The 15,132-nt window shown below is 40.3% G+C and overlaps 1 protein-coding gene across 1 annotated transcript in view; it reads left to right on the top strand.

Annotated features, from left to right (window-relative positions):
• The window catches only part of GLP2R (glucagon like peptide 2 receptor), a gene marked incomplete at its 5' end in the record, with an annotated part of 87,196 nt that overhangs the window by 21,208 nt on the left and 50,856 nt on the right, over window positions 1-15,132 (top strand). The window contains 1 exon segment of the mRNA XM_081269939.1: window positions 3,330-3,451. Coding sequence (XP_081126065.1) covers window positions 3,330-3,451 — 122 coding nt within the window.

Genomic DNA, 15,132 nt, shown 5'->3' with positions numbered 1-15,132 from the left:
TATTTTGAGGAACAAATGAGAAGGAACACCCAGAATTGGCCATCTAGCAGGTGCTCTGTAGGTGGAGCTAGAGCTGAGTCAAAGATGGAGGCCCTTAGATTCCTTCACGGTCTTTCAGCTTCCAAACGTCCACACATTCCTCAGGGGTGCAGAGAATGACCACCACCTCCCAGCTTCACCATCTGTTCCTTCTCAGGAGCTTTAGGATAAAGCAGGAATCCAAACTCCACATTTACAAGAAAATTGAGTTAAAGGTTTCTTTTTAAGAAGTAGGTTCTGGGCTTCTGGAATGTACTAAAGGCAGTGCGATTTGCAAAATATGGGAAGTGACTCTCCCACTCAATTAGGTCTTTGGAATCCAAGTCGATTCCTAAAGTATTTTTCTCATTAAAACTTTAGAAACCACACGGGTTCCTAAAGTAAAACGGGCATGGGAAGACAATAGAAGGGTTTGGAGAAGAACCTCTACAAATGTAAAGGGATGCAGAAGCATTCTTTAAAGGAATGAGCTTTATGATTCAAGTTAGAAGAGAGTGAGATAATAAATACAGGTTTTCTTGGCCTCTACAACTGATCAGTGAGGCTGGGGACTGATTGTGAAAGAAATAGTGTATTCCAAGAGGGGTTTTCCACTTTCCTCTGTAGGGGAAGAGGATAGGGAGCCCCAGAACGTGATAAGGCATAAGAAGGACACAAAAGATTGGTAGTTATGGAGGACAACATTGACAGCATGTAGCTGTTGCACTGGGGAGTGGGGGCGGGGGGAGGGAGGTGCATCTGGAAGCTACTGCAGTGGTCCAGGCAAAGGGATCAGACAGAGATGAGAAGTTGGGGAGAAGGAGAAAGATCAAAGAAAAATATTGGAGGCAGAATAGTTGAGACTTGTTATCAGTTGGTGTAGAAAATGAGGGAGAAAGAGAGAAGTGGGAAATAGAGACAAGGAAAATAATTCTCCAACTCAGGATGGGCTCCATGGTAGCTGGTCCTCTGGCTCCCCTCCCTCCCATGCCCCACTGTTGGTACCTTGGTGGGGCTCAGCAGCACTGTCTATGTGGCTTCCCAACCTCCTCGTCCCCAGCCTCAGATCTGACCCCTTCCAACCAACCTGCACAAGGTTTTTAAAAATGCCAATCAGGAGGTTATGTTGGTTCCCTTTACAACACCTATAAATGGCATCTCTGACTTGTAGCCTGGCCCTGCTGATCTGTCCATCATTCTCCCCCGCCTCCCCTGCCATTTTTCTGCCATTCCAGCCAAACGATTCCCAGCGGTTGGTACCCAGTGCCTTTGTTCACTCTTCTGCGCAGGATGCCCCCTCAAATGTTCTGCCCACATCAATAAATTCAACTTTAATTCTCACCTTATTAAATCTTTCATCCTTCTAGAAAATTCTTCCAGCAATTCTCTCCACAGTGCAATGGCCTTCTGCTTTTCTGAGGCTTCTTCTCTAACCTGTGCCGTCTCTGCCAGAATTTATGATGGCGGAAGGCGCTTTTTATTCGCAATCTCCTGCCTAGACTTTGAGTTTGCCAGGTTCATCCTAGCAGGCGCAGCATAGAGCATTATGATTGGCATGAAGAACACAAGTGTCAAGGGAACTGTTGTCATTCACTCATTCAACAAATATTTATTTAGCATCTATTGTATGCCAGGCATTATTCATAAACACCTGGGATATAGTAATGATCAAAACAGAGTAAAATTCTTCTCCGGTAAGACTCATGTTTTAACAAGACAGACAGACAAAAATCAGTGAACATCATTGGTCAGTATAGATGTGATACATTTTACACAAGTTAGAGCTGGGGGAAGGAATGGGAGCACAGGAGGGGAGGAGTGGGTGGTGATTGTAAGTTGGGTGGTCAAGGAAGGCTTCAATGACAAGCTGGTGTCTCCGTGAAGACTTAAAGGAGGTAAAGGTTTTAGCCAATAGTGGAAGTGTTCCCAGGTGCCAAAGCCCTTGGTGGAGAGCATGGGTGGTCTGTTTCAAAAAGAGAAGGAGGCAATGTGGTTTGAGTGGAAGGAGAAGAAAAGGAATAAGAAGTTAGAGCAGAGAGATTTGGGGGTCCTGTCTGACAAGGCTTTGTAGGGGCCATGAAAAGATTCTGATGTGCTCTCAAATCCTTGGAAGATAGTGAGTAGATATTGGCGTGATGCCACGGACATCTTATCCAGGTTGTTGATTGTTAGGCCATCCACAGATAGGAGGGGCAGAACTGTCAGAGGAGACATCTTTCCAAGGGAGATGATGATTCCACTTAGGAGAGAAGGACACAGTGAAAAGCAGTGGTCAGATTCTGGATATATTTGAAAAGTATAGGCGGTTAGCTAATGGAGCAGGGGAAGGCTACGGGAGACAGAGAGAAGGCAGAATGAGACCAAGGCTTGGAGCCAGAGGACTGGCAGGCTGGGTTTGCCATCCAGCAAGGTGGGAAAGAGTGTAGGGGGATTAGGTTTTGAGAAGATGAAGAACTTGGTTTGGGGCATATTGTTTGAGATGTCACTTAGACACCCTAGCAAAACTGTCGCCTGGGCAGGTGGATGTACTATGTGGGTACCCAATGATTAAATGCAGAAAATAGCTACTGCTGGACTGTGATGTGCAGGGTCTGGTCTAGGAAACTCCAGCAGATTTCCATGTCTCATTTGCAAGTCCAGATCCTGGCCCTCCAGGTAGTAGTAGCTTCAGAAGGTGCTCCTGGGGTAGATGTGACTAAGTTACAACAGCACTCAGTGTGGACAGAACAATTTGCCCATCATCTGCACACACACACACACACACACACACACACACACTCATTTAATCTTCCTTCAAAATCCAGAGGGTGGCATCATGATGGTTCTAGTTCTTGATGAAGAAACCTGCAGGCACAGAGAGGGAGGGCTGGGCTCAGGACACCCACTCATTAGGTGACACATCAGGCTTCAGCCCTGGTCTGTCCGCCTCATGCCCATTGGGTATCAGGAAGCGATGCACCACTGAGCAAGTGCAGGAGCCCAGGTCAGTGTCTCCCAGCTGGGCTGTACCTTCCAGGGGTTATCACATCTCTGAGTCACCAGGGACTGTTCTAACTCCGGAGACTTCGGGTAAACACAGCAGACATTAGTGGATCATGGTTTGTTACGAAATCGAGAGGCTGTCATGTTTTTCTTTCTATCCCAAATAAACAGTAAGGATGCTAATGAGCTCCCAAAGGGGGAAACAAAAAAAAAAAATCCCTTTCCCTGGGATTTTCCACAGCTCTGTGGCCAGGGTGAAGGCCTTCCAGCATGCTCAGGGAATGGGCTGTGTGTTCTGACCTTTCCTCTAGAGCTTTGTTTACTTTCAGAGAGCTCAGGAAGAGCCTACAGACACTGCTTGGCTCGGGGAACTTGGCAGACCCTAGTGAACACTACAGATATTTGGCAGGATGACTCCGAATGCTCCGAGAACCACAGCTTCAAACAAAACGTGAGTCTGTCCGGCTTGGTGATAAGGTGCCCAAGGCCCAAACCACCCTCCTCTGGGGCACTCAGCTGTAGGAGCCACAGAAAGGGCCTTCCCACAGGTTGTCTCACCCCAACCTGGCAAGGGAAAGTCCTCAACCCCGCAAAGCAGCACCTGCCGTGGAATTTCTCCCATTAATAAGCAGCCATGAAATTTCTCCCATAAATAAGATGAAACGTGAAATCCCAAGGGAAGTGGGTCCTAGCCTTTGTACTTGCCACTCCCTGTGCTTGGATCATCTCCCCCAGCTCTCCTGTGTTTGGCTCCTTCTCATCCTTCAGATTTTAGTTCAGTTCTCTCCTTCAGAAAGGAGTCGTCCATGACTACCCAATCCAGACCTTCCATGGTCACTTTCTGCCATTTGTGTGTGTATGTGTGTGTGTGTGCACACAGTGATGGGTAAATCCAGGCCCCTCCACATGCTAGGGAAGTGCTCTACCACTGAACCACATTTCCACCACACCCCTGGTGGAATTCCTATATTGCATTGGTCATGCCCTGAAATTCTCCCATGTTTGCTTATTTATTATCCAGTCCACTCATCAGAATGCACATCCAGGAGTTGTGGCGTGGGGCCTCGGGTCCGACAGCCCTACGGCATAGCCAGGCACTTCATATCTGGGCGTCACTTCAGGCTGTGAACCTGGCACCAATCACTTCGCCTTTCTGTGCCTCTGCTACCTTGCCCATCCCACGGCGACTGCGTTTGCTGCAGGCAATGGTTGTGAGGATTTAGAGCATTAAGAGACATAAATTTCAGAGGAGTAAATCTGACATGAAGTCAGCAAGCTCTAAGTAGGAGTTACTGCTCTATCACCGGGATCCAGGGTGGTAACTGCTCAGCAAATCATCCTGGCAGCTCAGTAAAAGCCAGAGGAATGAACGAATCCGAGCTTCAGACGTCTCTGTGTGTGCTGTCTTTGCAGGATCCTGTTCTGGAGTCCCCTCAGGCCCAGCTCTTCTCTACTTTCTCATTGGGCTCCTGCCTTTCTCCCTAAAGATCTCCTGTTTGTCCAAATCCTGTCCACCTTCCTTCAAGTCCCAATGCAAGGGAGCACATGGAAGAGAGGAGGAGGATGCCTAGGGTCCAATTTTAAAAAATTCGCCGTGCATTACATTTATACATCATAGTGGGTTCATGTGACATATTCATATAGGCACACAGCATAACTTGTTCCATTTCATACGCAGTACTTCCTCTTACCCTCCTCCCTTCTCTACTCAACTAGTTTTCCTACTATTTATTTATTTCCTAAAATTGGTGCTTTATACTTGACACAGAAAAGTGGGATCCATTGTGATATCTTCTCACGTGCACTTAGCATCATTAGGCCAGTCCCCTGCCCTCCTTCCCTCCCTCTCCCTCTGTTCCCTTCCTGGGCACTACTGTTCTCCCTTCTCTTTTCATAAGATTGCCCCCTTTAAATTCCTTATTTCTGTCTAGCTTCTGCACATGAGAGAAAACATTCGACTCTTGACTTTCGGAGTCTGGCTTATTTCATTTAGCCTGATGTTCTCCAGTTCCGTCCCTTTACCAGCAAATGATATGATTTCATTCTTTGCCATGGCTGCGTAGAACTCCATTGTGTATACAGACCACATTTTCTTTTTTTCCATTCATCTGTGACAGACACCTTGGCTGTTTCCATAACTTGTTTATTGTGAATTGTGCTCCTATAAATATTGGCATGTGTGTGTGTCACTATCGTATAGTCTGCTGATTCCAGTTCCAAAGAGTGGAATAGCTGAGGCCTCGAGTGGTTCCGTTCCTAGGCTTTTGAGGAATCTCCCTAATGTTTTCCAAAGTGGTTATCCTCGTTTGTAGTCCTACCAACAGTGAATAAGTGAGGAAAGGATGCTCCACCACATCCTCGCCAGCACTTATTATTACTGATATTCTTGAGGATTGGGCCACATTCTTGTTTCTTTCAAATAGACCAGACATAAACATGAGTTGAGGGCCCACTGTGTGCTCGGGTATTGCACTAGGAATAAACAGTGGCTGAAATGCAGATGCTGACTTCAAAGAGCTGAGAGTCTTAGGGGGCAGAGAGGCCCCATAACGGCTGGTACAGAAGAAGGGGATGCCCAGGCGTACAGAAGAGGGGGACACTGATATAGACTGGGGACAAGGGAGGCTGGCCAACCTGAGCCCTGAAGGGTGGGAAGGAAGGAGATGGCTGTGGGAAGGATGAGAACAAGAACATTCTTGACAGAAGGGAAAACATAGCCAGGGTCAGAGAGCAGATGGACTCCCACTACCAGTGTGTGCTGCGAAATCCTGAGGGAAGTGGGTCTTCCAGCGTTGGTCCTAAACTTTCCATTTGCTCTTCCTGTGCTTGGAATGACTTCCCCAGCTCTCCTCGGGGCACTGAGATCTCAGGTGTCTGACTTGGATGTGTGGGGGGATTTGAAATGCTCCTCATTTTAAATTTTTTTAAATATTTACTTTTTAGTTATAGGTGGACACAATATCTTTATTTTATTTTTATGTGGTGCTGAGGATCGAACCCAGTGCTTCACACATGGTAGACGAGCGCTCTACCTCTGAGCTACAACCCCAGCCCTGAAATGCCCCTCATTGAGATAGAAGGCATAGCAAGAGAGGGGCCTTTCCTTCAATTTCTCCTGGGTTCTAGATGTTTCCCTACCTTATTCTTTATCCTAACTTGAGCCTGCAAAGCACTCTTCTCCCCTATCCCTTAAGTTGTGACTTTTTTCATCATTTAATTGGATTTTGAAATTTTGTAGGTTTTAAAAAATCATTTGAATGTTCTCCTATCAAACACTCAAGGTATTTTAATAGTTTAAAGTTGGGGGACAGGGAAAGGCAAAGAGTTCAGTTCTAGAAACACTATCTGGGGAAGCCACTTAGCCTCTCTCCACTCATGAATGAGACGGAGCTGGTAATGCCCTCTTTGTATGGATTGTTTGTTAGCATTTTAGTCAGTGTTTTTCACTGCTGTGACCAAAAGACCTGACACAAAAAAACTTAGAGGAGGAAAAGTTTATTTTGGGGGCTCATGGTTTCTGAGGCCTCAGTCCACAGATAGCCGGCTCCATTCCTTGGGGCTTGAGGTGAAGTTGAACATCATGGCAGAAGAGTATGGTGGAGAAAAGGGGCTCAAGACATTACACCAAGAAGGAGAGAGAGGAAGAGAAAAAGCTACACCGTACCTGTCCCCAGTTACCACTTAGTTAATTCCCACCAAGGGATTAATTCAGATTGGGTTAAGGATCTCATAACCCAATCATTTCTTGCATTGTCTCACACATGAGCTTTTGGGGGACAACTCACATCTAAACCATAAGTCAGCTTTCTGTTACTATAACAGACACCCGAGGTAATCAACTTTTAAAGAGGAAAGATTTGTTTTGACTCAGAGGTTTCAGTCCATGTTGCTTGGCCTCATTGCTTTTGGCCCATGGTGGTCCAACACATAATGCCAGGAGCACATGGTGAAAGAAACTGTTCACCTCCTGGCAGTGGGGAAGAAAAGAGAGAGGGACAGGTGTGGGGGCTGGGGTCCCAGTATCCCCTTCAAGGGCACAGCCTCAGTGACCTAACTTCCTCCCATTAGGCCCCACCTCTTAAAGGTTTCACCACCTCCCAATAAAACCACAGACTGGTGACCAACTCTTTAAACAGTCTATCAATCTCTGTTTTTGTTGTCTATTATAGTGGCTTCTCTGCTTTGACTGCTTATTTGTTTTTTTTTTAATATTTATTTTTTAGTTGTAACTGGACACAATGTCTTTATTTTATTTATTTATTTTTATGTGGTGCTGAGGATCGAACACAGGGTCTCAGCACATGCTAGGTGAGTGCTCTACTGCTGAGCCACAATCCCAGCCTGTTTTTTTTTTTTTTAATGTAATATTTCATTTGACTTTCAAATATCAAAAACCTAATTTTCTGTGGCATTATTAAGGTCAACTTATGTACTTTATTATTTTATTTATAAATTGATTAAGTTTTAATACTTTTAAGGAGATCTTTTATTTTTGTTGACACTTAAACACTAGTTATTTAAATGCTCTAAAATTTGAACTGCATTTGTACATATGAAATGCTTTGAAATGTTTTAAATATATTAAATATTGATTATAACAAACACATCTTTCTTAACTCTTAAATAATTCTAGTTCATTGAATACACCAAAGGTTAAATGATGAGTCTTAAATTTTCTTAAATATCTCAATAGTTTTCATTGTTTCCAACTTAAGTCTAAAATCAAGTACTTATTGAGATGTTTCAAATCAGAACAACAATACTAAATAATTAGATCCTCTAATACACCATATTCTCTAAGTAGTAATATCCATTACATTGGCAAGTAATTTAAAAAATCTGTATATGAGGGATGAATAGAAGGTGAAATGTAATGATGTCAGGTAAAGTTTCATGGCAGAAAATGAGTGTGGGTATACAGGTACTCTTTATAAAATTCTTTTAAATTTGCTGCATGTTCAGAAACTTTTATAATACATATTAAGGAAGATCCTATATCTGAATTTAACACAAAACTAGTAATAAATGGAATGGTTTGGTTAACCATTGCCAAGGTTAATACAAAAGAATAAAACTTTCACAATAAAGAAAGAAACTGACCTTTTAAAGTAGGGGTTCCCCCTTCAGGGGACATGGTTGCCTATAGACCAGAGGTTGGTTTGTTTGGGTTATCCATACCAGTAGTGCAGGTGTGCTAGTAAATGTTTGACAGTTGATTACTTGCTTCTACCCCTGGAAAAAGAAAGGTTCTCATCTCATATTTGCCAGTTCCTGGGGTGTAAATACCATGACCAGGGCTGACTTCAGCTTGCCAATGTGATACCACTGGATTCAGAGAAAGGAGAGAGGTGCTCACCAGCACCATGAGTGTTTCCTCCAGGCAGATACAACAACATTACCCCAATGGCACTGAACGCAGACATGCAGACATGCAGAAAAATAATTAACAAGTGACTAATTTTGAGTATTTAGCGCTTTTGGTTTTAATATACTTATTTCATTACAAATTGACAGTTTAATTTTTAATAATGTTGTTTTCCCACTGATTCACTGAAAAGTGACCAGCCAGCTCTCACAAGCCAGTAGGACCACGCCATGTACCAGGTGATATTTTTCCTCTTTCACCTCCCTTCCAACATATCTTCCACGTCCTCAGGAAATTCTTTCTAAACCACTTTTAAACTTTATTACCTGGTTTGAGTTGACAGAATTCTGTGTTCCATAGGTAGTTTTACTGTGTGACAGGTCACACCTCTTAAAGGGATCAAAGTGACACCTGCTGTTGAATTGCATTCAATTTGTTTATATTAATTAATTAATCTGCTTAGCTTTTGTTAAAACACCAAAATCATGCTGATTGTATGCCTTGAATTAAGCAAATTGGGTTTATTTCCTATCTTCCTTCCTGTATTGTAAGCTATCTTGAGAATAGTTAGAAAGTAATAGTCAGATTTGAATACCTTTAGGCTTTTACTGGGGTGCACAACAGCCCTTACATACAGTAGGCACACTGTCAGTGCTGACCAAAGGGTTTCACACATTCTGAGTCAACTGACCTGCCACACTGGTTCTCAAGTTCCCCAGATGATTTTTATAGATCAACTACCAAAGTTAAGAATCAAGTTTACCAGCAGGTGTGAACTCCGCTCAGGTCTCCATGATTCCTGAGTCAGCACCTGGGGACAGCAAGACAATATTTGAAAACTGCATTTCTAAGGCAGGAAGTAAATATTTCTTTCTTTAGAAAAGTGAGGGAAAGGGCATAGTCTCCTCTCCTCTGCAAAAGGCTGTATTTCCAAGAATTTAAATACTTAAAAAAAAAAAGCCTTCTGGCCATGTTTACCTGTATTTCTAATAGTGGGTTGAAATTTTGCCCAAAAAAGGCCAATGTTAGTAAATCTTTTTCCTTCAGAGTTTTGGCAAGCAAAATATGTTATGTTCTCCCAGCTAATGGGGGTCCTTTGCATGTTAAGTGGCACTCCTCAAGAAGATCTTGTGTGTGCGTATGTACATGCATAAGCATTAACCAGTATGTTTAGATTCCTTACTATGGAATTGTGTTAAGTAGTATGGAAGTAAATCATTATTTTGCCTTATTTCAAGCTGATTTTTTTGCCCCTTTAAGAGTAATTTCTATTCTTAAATACAGAATTTAATTTATACACATACATCAATAGATATGTATGCACGTGATATAATTTTAATACATAGTATATCGTTTTAATGATTAATTTTAATTTCTAAGGTTATTTTAATATATCTACATATAACCTCCAACATTTTATTTTGCAATATTTAAACGTGTAGAAAAATTTAAAAAATAATAAGATATGCACTATCTAGATTCAAAATAGGTTAAACATTTGGCCATATTCGCTTTTGCTTTCTTTCTCTATTTCTGAAACATTTGAAGTTTGCAGACCTCATGAAATTTCACCCCTAAATACTAATCAGTTATCTTCTAAGATTGAGAGCATTATTTCACATAACTCCATTTATCCTATACATCCTATCATCTGTTATATCCATCTTCAAGTTTCCCCCAATTTTTTCTAGTTTTTCTGCCCTGGGCCAGGACCTAATTCAGGTTCAAATATTGCATTTAGCTTTCTATACTGCAGTATCTTTTAATCTAGAACAGACTGCCCTACTTTTTTTCTCCCATGACACATGACATAGGTTTGTTGAAGAGACCTTTTTTTTTTTTTTTTTAAAGAATGTCCCATAATCTGGATTGGATTTGTTTGTTTTCTTGGGCTGTCATTAAACTTATTCCTCCCTCCTCTGTATTTCCTGTAAACCAGAAGTTAGGTTTAGAAGTTTGATGACATGCAAGTTAATCTTCCCAAGTGCTATGTATCTTGGATGACATCACACCTCCTGATCAATATGGTAGATAAGGCATGAGAATGGTGTGATGTTCAATCACTTGGTCCAGGTAGAGAAACCTTGTTTCTCATTTTGTACTTGTGGATAATTTGTGGGGTTATACTTTTGTAACACGTGTTTATCTTTTTCCTTAACAGACTTTTAGCAGAGTTTCAACCTTTATCAATGATGCCTGCAGGAATCAATTAAGTCCTACCATTCCTATTTATTAGCTTCCTTTCTTTTGCTAAGATCTCACCCATTCACCACCTGTTTTTGGTGACTCAACTTACAAATTATTTTATTTGCTGGTAATCATTACTCTTTTTGATGCTCAAAATTTTCTAGATTTAACTGGGTTCAGTGGTGTGTGCCTATAATCCCAGCAATTTAGGAGGCTGAGGCAGGAGGATCACAAGTTTGAGGCCAGCTTCAGCAACTTAGCAAGTCCCTATTCAACTTAGGGAGACTCTGTCTCAAAATAATAATAATAATTAAAAAAAGGCTGGGGACCACTATGAAGTCAAACAACAACAAGTGATGGCGAGGATGTGGAGAAAAGGGTACACTTGTACATTGCTGGTGGGACTGCAAATTGGTGCGGCCAATTTGGAAAGCAGTTTGGAGATTCCTGGGAAAGCTGGGAATGGAACCACCATTTGACCCTGCTATTGCCCTTCTCGGACTATTCCCTGAAGACCTTAAAAGAGCATGCTACAGGGATACTGCCACATCCATGTTCATAGCAGCACAATTCACAATAGCTAGACTGTGGAACCAACCCAGATGCCCTTCAATAGATGAATGGATAAAAAAATGTGGCATTTATACAACATGGAATATTACACAGCACTAAAAAATGACAAAATCATGGAATTTGCAGGGAAATGGATGGCACTAGAGCAGATTATGCTTAGTGAAGCTAGCCAATCCCTAAAAAACAAATACCAAATGTCTTCTTTGATATAATGAGAGCAACTATGAACAGAGTAGGGAGGAAGAGCAGGAAGAAAAGATTAACTTTAAACAGAGACATGAGATGGGGGGGAAAGAGAGAGAAAAGGGAAATTGCATGGAAATGAAGGGAGACCCTCATTGCTATACAAAATTACATATAAGAGGTTGTGAGGGGAATGGGAAAATAAACAAGGAGAGAAATGAATTACAGTAGATGGGGTAGAGAGAGAAGAGGGGAGGGGAGGAGAGGGGGGATAGTAGGGGATAGGAAAGGTAGCAGAATACAACAATTACTAATAGGGCATTATGTAAAATTGTGGATGTGTAACCGACGTGATTCTGCAATCTGCATTTGGGGTAAAATTGGGAGTTCATAACCCACTTCAATCTAATGTATGAAATATGATATGTCAAGAGCTTTGTAATGTTGTGAACAACCAATAAAAAAAATTAAAAAATAAATAAAAATAAAAGGCTGGGGATGTATCTCAGTGATTAAGAGCACTTGGATTCAATCCCCAGTATATAAAAAGATATTTCTAGGTTTAGTTAGTGAAATCCCTTCAAACTGGCTCTAGTACCCTTTAGTAATAACCTTGTTATTCTTTGAGCACCTGCTTATTTCTTGACACATTGTGGTCTATGCTCATTTGGATTTCCCTGCTCTAGGCGTAGAATCTGCTGCTTCTTAAAGGGGTCTTAAGTTTTTTTAAGTGGAAAAATGGCATTAGAACTCAAGGCCTAAGTACTAAGGTGTGCTTTTTACTATTACAACTGTGCAGAGTTAAATCTGTTATATAGACTTAAGGGAAAAAATTAAATCAAGATTCATATTGACAATTCTAGTTTAAATATGATATTTAGGATTTTTTAAAACTTTCTTTTACTTTGTATTTATGTATCTTTTTCAGTGAAGTCTTGCTTCCGAATAACATTATCATAATTATTTATTTGTCTTTTCCTATAATGCATACAAAATAGTTTCAAAATTAAGATGTTAAAATAGTCACTGAATGGAATATTGCTCAGCCATAAAGAAGAATGAAATGATAGCATTTGCCAATAGATGGATGGAACTAGAGACTATCATGTTAAGTGAAATAAGTCAATCCTAGAAAAACAAAGACTGAATGTTCTCTCTGATATGTAGATGCTAACACACCATAAGTTGGAAGGGAAGAATAGAAGTTCACTGGATTAGACAAAGGAGAATGGAAGGAAGGGAGGAGGGATGGGAATAGGAAAGACAGTGGAATGAATTGGACATGACTTTCTTATGTTGGTATATGAATACACAACCAGTGTAACTCCACGTCATGTTCAACCACAAGAATGGGAAGTTATACTACCTGTTTGTATAACATGTCAGAATACAATTTACTGTCATGTAGATCTAAAAAGAACAAATAGAAAAATATACATAACAAAAATGTAACTGAAAATATAAACCTACTTGGTACATTTTGAGATTTCTTTGCAGTTATTTTTGTCCCTAGGCTATATCCCAAGCATGGAATATTGTGATCATATTGTTAGAAATAATTATTTTCTCCATATCATTATCTTATGTTCGCTTGTTTCTATTAGCGTTAAGGATTTTTCACCATTTTCTCTGATTTGATTATTATTTTTTCTCTTTCTACATTTTTTGGTGCACTATAGTTGTACATAATGATTTGCTGTTACATATTTGTACATACACAATATAATAATACAATATGGCCCATGTCACTCCCCAGCACTTCCCGTCTCCCTTCCCTCTCTCTGCCCCCTGGTCCTTTTTCTCTAGTGATCTCCCTTTGATTTTCATTAGATCTCTGCCTTACCACCTTTCTTTTCCTTTTTCCTCTGTAGCTTCCACATATGAGAGGAAAACATAAGACCTTTGACCTTCTGAGTTTGGCTTAAATTGCTTCACATAATGGTTTCAGGTTCCACTCATTTTCCTGCAAATGCCATAACTTCATTTTTCTATAACTCCATTCTGTATAAATACCACATTTTCTTTATCTGTTCATCCGTGGATGGACACCTTGGCTAGTTCCATAGTTTGGCTGTTATGAATTGTGCTGCTGAAAACATGGATCTGCATGGATCACTACAGTATGATACCACTCTTTAATTCTCCACACTGATTTCCATAGTGGTAATATATATGTCTTTTATCTTTATATGGAATATACATCTTTATATTTGACATACATATAAAATATAAATATAAATCTTTATATTTCCATAATGGTAATATATATATATATATATATATATATATATATATATATATATATATAATCTTTAATCTTTATATGGAAATCAGTGTGGAGGTTTCTCAAAAGACTAGGCATGGAACCACCAGATGACCCAGTTGTACCACTCTTAAAGAATTAAAGAGTGGTATCATACTGTAGTGATCCATGCAGATCCATGTTTTCAGCAGCACAATTCATAACAGCCAAACTATGGAACTAGCCAAGGTGTGTATGTATATATACATATATATATGCACACACACATACACACACACACACACACACACACATATATATGTTGCAGTCCCACCAACAGTGTAAAAGTGTTCCTTTTTCTCCACACCCTCTCCAGCATTTATTATTGTTTGTATTCTTGATGAGTGCCATTCTGAGATTAAATCTCAGTGTAGTTTTGATTTGCATTTCCCTGATTGCTAGAGATGTTGAATATTTTTATGTATTTGCTAGTCATTTGTATTTCTTCTTTTGAAAAGTGTGTGTTTAAATTACTTGTCATTTATGAATTGCATTATTTAGGGTATTTTTTTAGTTCTTTATATATTCTAGATTCTAGATTTTAGTTCTTTATATATCCTAGATATCAATCTTCTGTCAGAAGAGTAGTTAGTTCTCCCAGTCTGTACATTCCTAATTGTTTCCTTGACCATGCAGAAGCTTTTTAATTTGATGTCATTGCATTTACTAACTCCTGGCATTATTTCCTGAGCTTGAGGGGTCCTATTGAGAACTTGTTGCCGGTGCCTATATGCTGGAGTGTTGACTCTGTTTTCTTCTAGGAGTTGCATAGCTGCTGGTCTAATTCTGAGGTCTTTGATCTATTCTGAGTTGATTTTTGTGCAGAGTGAGAGATAAGGGTCTAGTCTCATTCTTCTACATGTGGATAACCAGTTTTCCCAGCACCATTTGTTAAAAGGGTAGTCTTTTCTCCAATGTATGTTTTGGGCACCTTTGTCAAGGATCAGGACTGTAGATGTGTGGTTTTGTCTCTGTGTATTCTGATCTGTTCTCTTGGTCTATGTGTCTGTTTTTATGCCGGTACCATGTGGTGTTTGTTACTATAGCTCTGCAGTGTAATTTGAAGTCAGATATTGTGATGCCTAGAGCATTGCTTTTTTGGCTTAGAATTGCTTTGGCTATTCCAGATCTTTTATTTCTTTCAAGTGAATTTTAGGACTGTTTTTCTAGTTCTGTGAAGAATGTCATTGGTACTTTGATGGGGATTGCATTGAATTTGTATGTTACTTTTGGTAGAATGGCCCTTTTTTAACTATATTAATTCTTCCTATCCATGAACATGGGTGGCCTTTCTAGCTTCTGGGGTCTTCTTCAATTTCTTTCTTCAGTGTTCTCTAGTTTTCATTGTAGAGATCTCTTAGTTAAATTTATTTCTAATATTTTTAAAAAGCTATTGTGAGTGGTATGGGATGGTTTTCCTCATTTCTGTCTTAGCAGAATCATTGTTGTATATTAATTTTATTTTTAATACATAAAATATTGGCAGGGTTTGAAAGCCAAAACTACATAAAAAAGATCTCTG

Source organism: Spermophilus citellus (genome assembly GCF_964194105.1).
Source record: "Spermophilus citellus genome assembly, chromosome: 17".
Classification (NCBI taxonomy): Eukaryota; Metazoa; Chordata; class Mammalia; order Rodentia; family Sciuridae; genus Spermophilus; species Spermophilus citellus.
This window is presented reverse-complemented; position numbering and strand designations above follow the sequence as displayed.